At 39.5% G+C, this 12,097-nt stretch overlaps 1 protein-coding gene across 1 annotated transcript in view; it reads right to left on the bottom strand.

Moving 5' to 3' along the window:
- Positions 1–12,097, bottom strand: part of LOC131973918 (cytosolic carboxypeptidase 4) — a 132,400-nt gene that overhangs the window by 38,140 nt on the left and 82,163 nt on the right. Inside the window, exons 15-20 of the mRNA XM_059336053.1 lie at positions 9,335–9,418; positions 9,078–9,158; positions 8,137–8,285; positions 2,601–2,688; positions 2,008–2,140; positions 1,108–1,261 (exon numbers count right to left, since the gene is read on the bottom strand). Of these exons, the coding sequence (XP_059192036.1) occupies positions 1,108–1,261; positions 2,008–2,140; positions 2,601–2,688; positions 8,137–8,285; positions 9,078–9,158; positions 9,335–9,418 (689 nt within the window). The remainder of the gene's footprint in view (positions 1–1,107; positions 1,262–2,007; positions 2,141–2,600; positions 2,689–8,136; positions 8,286–9,077; positions 9,159–9,334; positions 9,419–12,097) is intronic.

Here is a 12,097-nt window from a genome sequence, read left to right as displayed (position 1 = left end):
TCATTTCCTCCTCCAGCCACTCAGCGTTACTTTACCAAAACATAAGATTCTCTATTTCACGGTGGGGAGTCGAACCCACAGTCCAAGGTTTCATTATTTCACCTGTTTAAGGCAATCAACATGCAGAAAGCATTATACAAATGTTGTGTTCTGTTGTTCTGTTTGAGACAAAAGTGCATATTTAGAGTTTGTAAATCTCTGGCTAATTCCATCGGCATGTAAATTAGCGACCTTGTGATAATGGCCTGTAGTCCGACTTAATTATATTTACATGTGTGTGTAGGATTCATTTTATTACTGTCACTGTTATTAATGATGTTTGCTTGGAGAGTAAGCTAGAAGGTTGGGGCATATTTGATAAGCCAGCTTTCATGCTGTGCTAAAATGTCGAGTTAAAAAAATGTAAATAAAAAAGCAATAATTGACATGATTTATAGGTTTAAAAATCCAAATTCTGGATGAAGCCATCGTCCCTAAACATTCCTTTAGCTTTTAGTTGATGTCATTCTCGGCACCAGCTGGGTTTTACTTTTACAGTAAACCATTCCAACTAGATTCTTTCACATTAAAATGCATGGATATCAATGGTGAAATCAAGCAGGTATTTTCCATTTTGAAACACTGACTGTGTTGGAGCATTTGGGGGAAAATGACAAGATGAAATGTTATAATTGCTATGCACAAATGCCTGGTGTGTAACAGCAGCTACAGTAGTCGGGTATAATATTATGCTAATGTGGATATGCTATGATTAATTTCATATGGTTTTCTCCTAAACAAATTATTTCTTCATATTTCCACCTGCTAAGGATCACTGGCTTTCAATTAACAAGAGAAAAACAAACAAAGCACGGGATATCTTTCTCTGTCAGGATGGATAGCTGGCTGTTTGTCTCCTTTTGTCTGTTCTCGCTCTCTCTCTTCACACACACACATACACACACACACAATAATAGTACAATAATGCATTATTGTTCTTTGTGAGGACTCTTCATTGACGTCTCCCTATTTATATGACCTCCAGTGCTCTGATCCTTGCTCCCAGCTCATCACAGAAACACACACACACACACACACACACACACACACACACAGAACAGAACTCACGGAGCTGGTGCATGTCTCTCCAGCCCCTGCTGGCAGGACAGGCGGTGATGGTGACCAGTGGACACGAGTTTTCAGCCAAAGTGCCACAAAGAATCTGCTGCCGGAAAAACACCTTGGCAGGATCCACTGAGTTCTGCAGCGCCTTCAGATGAGCCTGACAAACAAAAGTGTGTGAGGTTGACATGTAGGTCCTGACGTGCACATGCATTAATTGACAGTGACGTGTCTTCCATTGGAATGGCTCTAGATTGAAACAGGGGCAGCGAGACTACGAATTGACTTCCAGCTTATTCGTGTTGTGTGAAGGTATTCACTTCTCATTGTATCCTAATGGTTATATATTATATTTTCTATACCAAATGCAGGAAATAAAATGGCTTTTAACAATTTGAGGGGGAAACATTTGGAGTGAACATATCAGCAAGAAAAAGAAAGTTATCTGGCAACATATTTCTTTAGTTTTCCTACAATATCCACTTTAAAGCATGATTCATGCTTTCATGGTAAAAAAAAAAAAAAAAATTGGTCAAGATGCTGTCTTTACAAGAATATTTGGGGCATTTGAAGCTGCCAGTAGAGAGACAACAGGAGATGGAAGAGAATGAAACAAAGGCCCTCGGACATTGATGAGGTGGAGTATTTAAAAATTCTGTAAATACTGTATGCGTCTATAAAGGTACACTGTCCCTTGAATTTTAAACTGTATCGACAAATAAATATTTTCTACACACAATCACAGTTAATCTGGAAAGTAAACAGTTTTTGAGGTACAACGGATGGATGGATGGATGAATTAATGGATGGATGGGTGAATGGAAGGATGGATGGATGGATTGATGGATGGGTGAATGGATGGATGGATGGATGGATGGATGGATGGATGGATGGATGGATGGGTACCTTCAGAGCAGAGTATGTGTAGGGATAATGGTAGGCCAGGTAGCAGACGTCCTCATTGTGTTTGAAGGTGATGGTGAAGGTCAGAGTATAAAAGGTTGTTCTCCTTCTGCCCCGAGCTGAACAAAAGTTGTTTCTGGAGGAGAATAACAAACATAAGTTACGTCATGTAAAAATAAAAAAAAATCCATCTTCTGTTGTGTGTGAGGTCTCCATCTTTAGCACCGAGCACTCACTGCTGGACTGCTGTGCTCTTCACTTGTCATACAAACAGCTCTTAGTCATTGAGCTCTCTCTCTGTAGGTGAATAAATGTTATGCCGTATCATGTGTGATAACATTCAGTTACAACTAGTTTAGGCAAGTCATCCAGGCTGCGTGCCCTGAAGAAGAGAAAGCTTTCAAAAAAATTTAATAAAGGTTGTTGAACGATCAAGTTGCCGCCTTGAACTTATTACTTGCTATAAAATCATTTTTCCAAGGGCTGAGCGCCTTGTCAGCAGTCTTATTAAGTCACACTCTATGTGACTGGGTTGCCAGCATAGTGCTATTTAGTCTGCCGCTCAAGAAAAAAACACAGTGAATCCTCATTCATACCTGAAGTAACAAATTTCAGTCCCGGTCCTGACCCAGTGTGGTCTGCCTTCCAGAGCTTCCCTTACGGAGTACAGCACTGGCTGCATTCCTGCAGTGCAAACACACACACACACACACACACACACACACACACACACACACACACACAAACAATGGTACAATAAAATGACCATGAAACCTCCAATCCTCAAGCTTTAAGGAAAAGACTCAAAACTTTTATCCGTTTCATTCAGTTTTATCCATTAATTCATTGTTTACCTGACTGGCATTTCCTTAATGGATGATTTCCAATATTACAGGAATAATGTTCCATCAGTGAAACCAATCACATCATGAGTGCCATCATGAATCCTACTTTTTTAAAGCTTCAAACTGAAGTACTTACAAGCTGTCTGTGTGCACACAGTCACAGTGTTACAGGAAAAAAAACCTGAGGAAAAAAAGAAGGACATGCAGAGGTTTTTCCTCTGACAAAAAAAGCTTTGATATGGTAACCATGGTAAATTAGCTCCCTTTCTGGAAATGAAAAACCAGAGTTTCCCTCATTTTTTCCCTAGAACCAGCTCTCTAGGAAACACCCTGGTGTAATACAACAGAGACAATACGTGTATTAATAGGAGACAAAGATGTGTGTTTTGTACTTGAACACTGTTGATGTAAGAGACCTGTCTGGTCTGTGATTGCTGTTGGTGTTTGAGGCAGTTACAGATGGACTCACATTTTTATGATGATTTAGAAAAAGTTAAACAGACCATTTTGTTGCGGACACTGTGTATTTCTTATTTAGAAAATGGGAGTCTTTGTTTGCATTGTGAATAATTAATCAAAACAGACGAGTGAAGGTAAGAGCTGTGCTTCCTCCCTCTCCCCTCTCCCCTCAATCTTTTCCCCGCTTATGTGTTCAAATCAAATAAATCATTTTTTTCTTCCTGTAAATTACTCATGGATCCTATTTGAGTTTCTGATAGTTTAAGTCAGTGCACATTCAGTCTTTTCTCTCGTCAAAAACTTCAATGCAGGTCGTGCGTACACACTACCGTAACGCAAACGTGCGGGGCCCCCCCGCGGCCATAAATATATGGGTTTTTTTTGAGGGGGTGCAAGGGGGGGAGGGGGGGAGGGGCGTGTCTTTTGGCGTATTGATGAGCAAATTCCCATACCACCCTCTTCAAGTCCAGACTGCGCGCACGTTTACTTTCGATACTCAGTATGGCCAGCCCCCACAGTCTCTCTTGTGCCATGGTGCTTCTCAGATAAGTCTTAATTAATTTGAGTTTTGAGAATTATCTTTTGGCGCTTGCGACAGTTACAGGTAGAGTGAGAAACAGTTTAATAGCCGTGGCAACATCAGGCACACTTGGTAACATGGAGTGGTGCTTTATGAATAGAGTGTGTGCCAAATCTTGAACTGAGCCACGCTCGATTTCTTTTATGGTGGACATGAATGCGGTTCTAAATGAAAGCACTTGTTCTGGAAAATCCGCAGACAAGTCATCTTTGTATTGGTCTGCTAAAGCACTTGCTGATTTATACAGTTCATCACTGGATTTTGACAAAAGTTCCTGTGGGCGTAAAAACCCAAACCTCCGTGCCACCTCTTGCATACCCTGAAACCTGTGTGTCACCTGCGCAATGGCAATGTCTAGAGCTGCGTAAAATACTGACTCTTTGAAGTGCTCCTCTGCATTCAATAGCCTTTCATCCTTGCATAACTCATCAAAGTGTCTTGCGCATTTTTGTGGAAAAGAGGGCGGAATACCCCATGACTGGACAAGATTTTGCGCAGTTTCTTTAAGGCTTTGAAACTCCCCTCTGAGTGACACAAGGGTCTCAGATGCACTTGCTCCAACTAGATTCCTGCATCTAGTTGGAGGATGGAGTGGTGGATTGGTCAAACAAGTGGCGGATGTTTACCCAGGAGAGTTGGGTTTGCGTCCCGTGTGAAAAGTAAACCATTTTAACTTAAGTTACGTTTTTTTACATAACTTGCGGTAGTCACTTCCGCCATTTAAGGTCATGGAAAAAAAATATTAGACCATTGTTTTCTTCAATTTCCTGTCCATTTTAATGCCTGGTACAACTAAAGGTACGTTTGTTTGGATAAATATAATGATAACAACAAATAGCTCATAAGAGTTTAATTTAAGAGCTGATATCTAGCCATTTACCATGGTTTTATTGATAATGCTTTTGGTTATAATCAAGAAAACCATGGAAAATGGCTAAATATCAGCTCTTAAATTAAACTCTTATGAGCTTTTTTAGTTGTTATCGTTGTATTTGTACAAACAAATGTACCTTTAGTTGTATCAGGCATCAAATGAACAAGAAAGCAAGGAGAAAACAAGGGTGGTCTAATAATTTTTTCCATGAGTGTATGTACATTTATTTACCGTTTAAACTGTCTTTTATAACGCCTTACCAGGAAGTTTTTTGCCCTAAACCTAGGTCAGAGGCTTTACAACATCAATCCACAGAAACTGCAGTCTTTTTTAACAAGTGCTGACCATACGTGTGTGCTATTTTTAGAGTGCGCCATTGTACCGCGAGCCACGATATGTACCTCTATGCCGTAATTTGTGGTGATGACACACAACCTCTTCTGCCGTTTATATGTTGGATAACTTGTTGGCACATTCTATGTTTGCATTGTTTGACAGAGATACAAGCCCTAAAGGACCTGCTCCCCATGTTTCCTGAGTGGCAAAAATACCATGAAGTGTTGTGACCTTGTAGGTATGGCTCAAACTGTCCACCTCAGGTTTTCTACACTGGATTTTAAAGAGTCACTGTTCTTGTTGAATCAAAAAGCATTGAATCTCCAGGGGTTGAAACAGATAGTTGGATGGCTTTCCAGCCTGTCAGCACAATACAATCTTTCAGAGGAAAAGTCATTTTCTGTACAATGGAAGACTATTTTGGAAGAGCCGCCCTTTCTTCTTCTCATTCACTCCTTCCTGAGATGAAAGCGATTTCCTGAGGGACGTTAAAAAGAGCTATTTTCCGGTACAAAGGGCATTGTATGAATCAGTGTGTTTGAAAGAACTGGGGCTGCTACTGGAGATACTGAGTGTGTTTTGCAATCCCTTCGTCCATGTGTATTTAGTTGTAATAGATGGTCTATTATGGTAGGACCCACTGCTGAGTCTGTAGAGCTGTCTACAGGATGGGAGAGAATAAGAGCAAGAAAGCACAGCGAGGGGTCGGCTCCATCAACCCTCACACTGGGTGTGTGTGTGAGCTCTAATAGAGGGTCAGAGTGCAAAAGGCCATATAAGAAAATCCAACAGACAATAAAAAGGGGCAATAAATATCGGTTTGCAATCTCTTTGTCAAATAGATTGAGCAGGATTCTAGTCTGATGTATTACATTTACTCCTTGCAAACAAGTGTCTTGTCCTCCCGACTTACTGTGACATCAGTGTGTGTTTGAGGTGCCCCATCTGATTTTTTTTGTAATGTTTTTTTTTTCAGGCTGTTCTCCCGCCAAAAGCGTCAGTATAGGTCATGTGTACAGGCACCGAAAAATGAGCTATGTCTCCATATTTCACCGACCGCTGTGATGCATCTGCATCCATCTTGCTGACGTAGTAGTGATTGACAGCCAAACGAAAGTTTAAAGGGGCGGATTCCCTCTGGTCAGAGGTAAGGGTGGCGAATGGGTCGAACAAACGGCGGACTTTCACCCAGGAAAGCAGGGTTTGCGTCCCATGTGAAAACAAAAGTAAATCTTTTTTTTAACTTAAGTTACGTTGTTTACTTAAGTTACGTGAATCATGTAACTTGCAGTAGTCCGCAAGCCACGATACGTACCTGCCTACCTATGTGCTGGTACTGACCAACAAGTTCTCCAACATAAACAGCAGAAGATATTGTGTGTCAGTACCACAAAGCACAGCATGTAGGTATCGCGGCTCGCATTTCAGGGCACATTTGTAAGTATAGTTGTGAAAAAGGCTGCAGTTTCTGTGGATTAATGTTATAAAACCAGTGACCTAGGTTTAGGGCAAAAAACTTCCTGGTAAGGCATTATAAAAGACGGTTTAAACAGTAAATAAATGTACGCAAATGCCAGAAGTGAAGTAGTTTCTAGGTCATGTGACTACCGCAAGTTACGGAGAAACTTACGTAATTTAAGTTAAAAATGGTGTTTGTTTTCACCTGCTCTCCTGGGTGAAAGTCCGCCCTTTGTTTGTTTGATCAATGCACTACCCCAACCTCCTACCACATGCGGGAATCTGCCCTTTTCAACTTTACTTGGCTGTCAATCACTTCTACGTGAGCAAGATACCGGTGCAAGCATTACAGTGGACGGTGAAATACGGAGACATAGCTAATTTTTCGCCTGTACACACAAACTATATTGACGTTTTCAGTGTGTGTTTGAGGTGCCCTCATTTTTTTTCTCATTTTTTTTTTTGTAATGTTTTTTTTTTTTTAACTTTAAGAGGCTTTTCCGGGTTCAACTTTAAGGACCAACCATGTCATGATATCCTAATACTACGGCCCGTCAGCGTGACATTAGATTTTCCCCATCAGAGGCTATTGCGTTTTCAAGATATCTGAATGAAAATGTGCTCTATGTCTCCTCTTTACATACATGTCCACTTTATGATGAAAAATGCTGTTGAAGGCATTAACCACATAGTTCTTCTCATGAATTCCTTTCCCCTATTGCATATGAATATTTCTGCATACTGGGGTCCCTTAACAGCCTGTGAATTGCATATCTATTGCAATTGGAAATCACTGAAGCGCATGTGTGATGATGTTGGTCCCCATAGCAGCCAGTTTATTGCAGTGAGGGCTTTTCTCGTAACTTGAGTATAAAATGAACTGCTGTGACCTCCAGCATAATCACATCCTCATGAAACTTTACAAGCACAAACTATAGACCTATAGAGCATTCAGAATATGTGGCTTTCCTACTTATATTGACAATAAGGGGGTTTCTCAATTGTTTACACAAAACAAGTGATCGTTTTCCCAATTGCTGTAAATACAGCAATCTCCAAGATGTCAAAAGTTTTTATACCAAATCACAGCATGGATTTTTCTGTGCTGTTCCCAAGGTCTTGGTGTATCGATGTTATATTCTGGATAAAAACGATTAAAAAAAACTCCTCCATTCTCCAATAATAAAATGACCTAATTCAGCACAAAATGTGTGTAACAAATGAAACAACTTATGAGCATGTAAGTATGGAAATGGACTTCAGAAATTGATAACATATAGGTTCACATAATAGGTTTACATTATTGATTAATTATGTAATTTTAGTAGAGATTTATGACCGGAACAACACACAGCGCTGAGCTGTATCCCAAATGACTCTTCAGGTTCCAGCTTTCAGATGATGTCCACCAATTGTATGTGTAATTTATTGTTGACCTACTATCTTCCCATAAAAAATCTACTGCCTGTGTGAGATAATGAGATATTGAAAATCTGAACGCACCCCTACAACCACCCACCCACCAACCAACCCCCCCAACACACACACGCACACACACACACACACACACCCCTTCTCACCATAGTTGAACTGGCTGTTGCTCTTCTCACAGTTGATGACATTAAATCGGTAAGGGACGTCTGCCACCATGTTACTGACTTCAAAGTAAAACCACTGCGTGTGCTGGTTACAGTTAGCATCTGTGTTCAATATGAGGTCATATTCATATCTACAGAAGAGAAGAGAAGAAGAAAATCACACTGTAACTGTGGACGTTACTGTGTTAGGAAGAAGTAATAATAATGTGTGTGTGTGTGTGTGTGTGTGTGTGTGTGTGTGTGTGTGTGTATGGTGTCTGTGTGTGTTTGGTATGTGTGTGTGTCTGTATTGTGTCTGCCTGCCTGTGTGTGCGTGTGTGTCTGTTTGTATGTGTGTGTTTGGTATGTGTGTGTGTGTGTGTGTGTGTGTGTGTGTGTGTGTGTGTGTGTGTGTGTGTGTGTGTGTGTGTGTGTGTGTGTGTGTTCCTGTACTTCCTACAAAGTGAGGAGCGGAACACGTTTTTAACCAACAGAGTGAGGACATTTTTGCATAGTGAGGACATTTTGACCTGTCCTCACTTCTATAAAGGCGTGTTTTAGGGTTAAGGTTACAATTAGGTTTATTTTAGGGTTAGGCATTTAGTTGTGATGGTGAAGGTTAGGGTAAGGGGCTAGGGAATTCACTATTCCAATATGGGTCCTCACAAAGATAGAAGTACAAGGATGTGTGTGTGTGTGTGTGTGTATTGTGTGTGTGTGTGTGTGTGTGTGTGTGTGTGTGTGTGTGTGTGTGTGTGTGTGTGTGTGTGCGTGTGTGTGTGGTGTCTATTTGTGTGTGTGTGTGCATGGTGTCTGTGTGTGTGTGTGTGTGTGTGTGCATGGTGTGTGTGTGTGTGTGTGTGCATGGTGTGTGTGTGTGTGTGTGTGTGTGCATGGTGTCTATGTGTGTATGTGTGTGTGTGTGTGTGTGTGTGTGTCCATACCTGCGAACCTGAATAGCCTTCCTGAGGTTCCCACATTCAAACTTGGAGAAAAACCTCAAAGAATCAGACGAACCCTGAAGACTGAAAGACAAAGAGACAGAGATGACCAAATGGAATTTTCATGATTTTATTTCCCATTTGATCATTGAGCAATATAGACTAATGCAAGAAATGAGTGGTCCACACAAATCCAAACCTTAATCTTAATCTTAAAATAGTTTAATAAATACCCATGCTGTGTTTGTGTCATTGTTTACCTGCTGTCTTCCAGGTCAAATACTACCTGGTTGATGATGTCCTCAGTGTCCAGGAAACGTTGAACATCTGCGAGCACTTTCTGCCTGATGAAGACAAGCATATGCAAGAATATAATGTTAACAATGAGAATGTTCCTTCAAACCTTAAAAACCAACATGTGACATTTATATAACAGCTTATGCCTCTATGGAAATATTTATGGTAAATATTAAATAACATGCCTTACATATTGTATGCCTGGTTAATGTTCTGCGACGTGGAGTTTAATATAATATTTGTACTGTACAGAAATTAGGCGCGCAGAGTCAGTAACTTCTTTTAAATCACTTCATAAAACCTTTTATAGACTTGCTTTTATGTAATGCTTTCTATCTTACTACTCCTTTTTACTTCTTTACTTTTTTACTCATTCTATTCATTTATTCATTTTCTGTGTATCTCAGAATGTCTTATGATTGTTCCTACTCTGTCTTTTATTGTTTTTATTTTAATGCAATAATTGTTTTTAGCCTATGGCTTCATTCTCCTTGTAATTAACTGCTCTCTGTCAAAACACTGTCAGAGCTGTTGTTTTTAAGCGGTACTATATAAATAAACGTATTATTATTATTATTATAACTGTGTGATCGCGTCCTACTATTAAACATGCATTCGTTCCTGTTATTGACTAGTCAGACTGGATATTTTGTTCATACTCTGTCCAAGTCGGTTTGAACTGATATGCTTTCATTGTCCAGGAGTTCTGTCCTTTTTAATGCATTTCAATAGAACACTTTTTCTGGGACCACAGAGAGCCTCAGGGGGTTAAAACTATATACAATTGATCCTGTTTTGAGGTGAGCACACTCCTGAGCAGTGTTGAAAGAGGTATTCAGACCCCTTACTTAAGTAAAAGTCCTAATACCACACTGTAAAATGACTCCACTACAAGTAAAAGTCCTGCATTGAAAACTTACTGAAGTAAAAGTACAAAAGTATCAGCATCAAAATGTACTTAAAGTATCAAAAGTAAAAGTACTTGTTATGCAGAATGGACCCACTCAGATTGTCCAAATATATAATCGTATTATTATTTTTGATGCATTTATGTAAGCTTTAATTTATTGTTGTCAAGGCAGGGCGAATTTTAACTACTCAATCTACTTTTATGTGGTTTAATTAATAAAAAAAATTAAATGTGTTATGTTTTCATGTTAAATCTCACCCTGAAAAGTAACTAAAGCTGTCAGCTAAATGTAGTGGAGTAAAAAGTACAATATTTGCCTATAAAGGTAGTGAAGTAGAAGTATAAAGTTACATCAAATAGAAATACTCAAGTAAAGTACAAGTACCTCAAAATTGTACTTAAGTGCAATACTGTTCTGAGATACTCATACTTCTATTACATGACCCTTAGTCACTTCTTTTTTTTTTTTTTTTTTTTTAATTTTTATCCCACGATTTTGTAACCCATTTATTTTATCACCCAATTTGTCCTACGACATGATCCTGGGCGCTACCTCGTCCCTGTCGGCCTGGGGAGAGCCCTGAACTGCCACATGCTTCCTCCGATACATGTGGAGTTAGCAGGCCGCTTCTTGACACCTGACGGGGAGATTCCCCTGTGGGACGTAGCGCGTGGGAGGATCACGTTATTCCCACCGGTTCCTCCCCCCCCCTCAATGCATGTTTTTGTGAGAGGTCCTCCGGATCCTCGGGGGACACGGGGAGAACATGCAAACTCCACACAGAAAGGCCCTTTTGCCGACACCGACCAGCTCTGCGGACATCGGAGACATGGAGGTGGGGACACGCCTCCAACGCCCACAGCGTCCTGGCGGGAATTGAACCCAGGACCTTCTAGCTGTGAGGCGAAACCCTTAGTCACTTCTACTCCACTACATTCATAGTAATGTTGAACTTTGTATGACATTGTATTTATTAGAAAACTATAACTACGAAAAATGAGCATATGCAATAAAATACATTGTTATGCAGTAAAATTTTACTTCTAAACAGTAGTATGCTGATTATGCACTATTGATTTATCATTAAGACCGTTTTACATGTTAATATATTAGTAATAAGTCAGTAACAGTAAATACCATATATTATACACTAAAAAAACACATTTTGCTGAAAATACTTGTGTACTTTTACTTAAGATACACTTTTGATGGAAACACACTGACTTCTTTGTAACATTATAGAAATGTTAAATGTCCCTCGTCAGTGGCTTCCAACTGCATATGTCTGTTTTAAAAGTAATTTAATACTGAATAACAATTATATGGTTAAGGTTTGGTTTGGTTTAAACACAAAAAAGGAAATAAAAGAAGAAGAAACCAAACATAACTGTCAGATGTATGAATATCAAACACATTGTTCACACAACATCACACAACTTCCAATATTACTACATTCACTAAAGTCATAATTCAGAAAGACCCTGTTAAAAACAGTTTGTGCATTTAAATAAAAAACAGATGTTTGGATGTTTTGTCATGATTCACCCTTTTAATTTCCACAGAATAACTGTGAGGCAATGCACACCACTTTAAATGTAATGTTCTGTAAAAAAAAAAAAAAAAAAAAAAAAACCTGGAGTCAGTCCCCTCTCCAACATCAAGCTGCTCAGCTCCACGATGTCCTGTTGTTTAAATACTTTTTTAAAGTATTTGATAAAACCAGAAGTCCCAGAGCAGCTTGAAATGAGACAAAGCGTATAAAGTCCCTCACATTAGGCCAAATCTTATTCTACACCAGAGACAATTTAGTGACAA

This window comes from Centropristis striata, chromosome 6 (assembly GCF_030273125.1).
Source record: "Centropristis striata isolate RG_2023a ecotype Rhode Island chromosome 6, C.striata_1.0, whole genome shotgun sequence".
Taxonomy (NCBI): domain Eukaryota; kingdom Metazoa; phylum Chordata; class Actinopteri; order Perciformes; family Serranidae; genus Centropristis; species Centropristis striata.
This window is presented reverse-complemented; position numbering and strand designations above follow the sequence as displayed.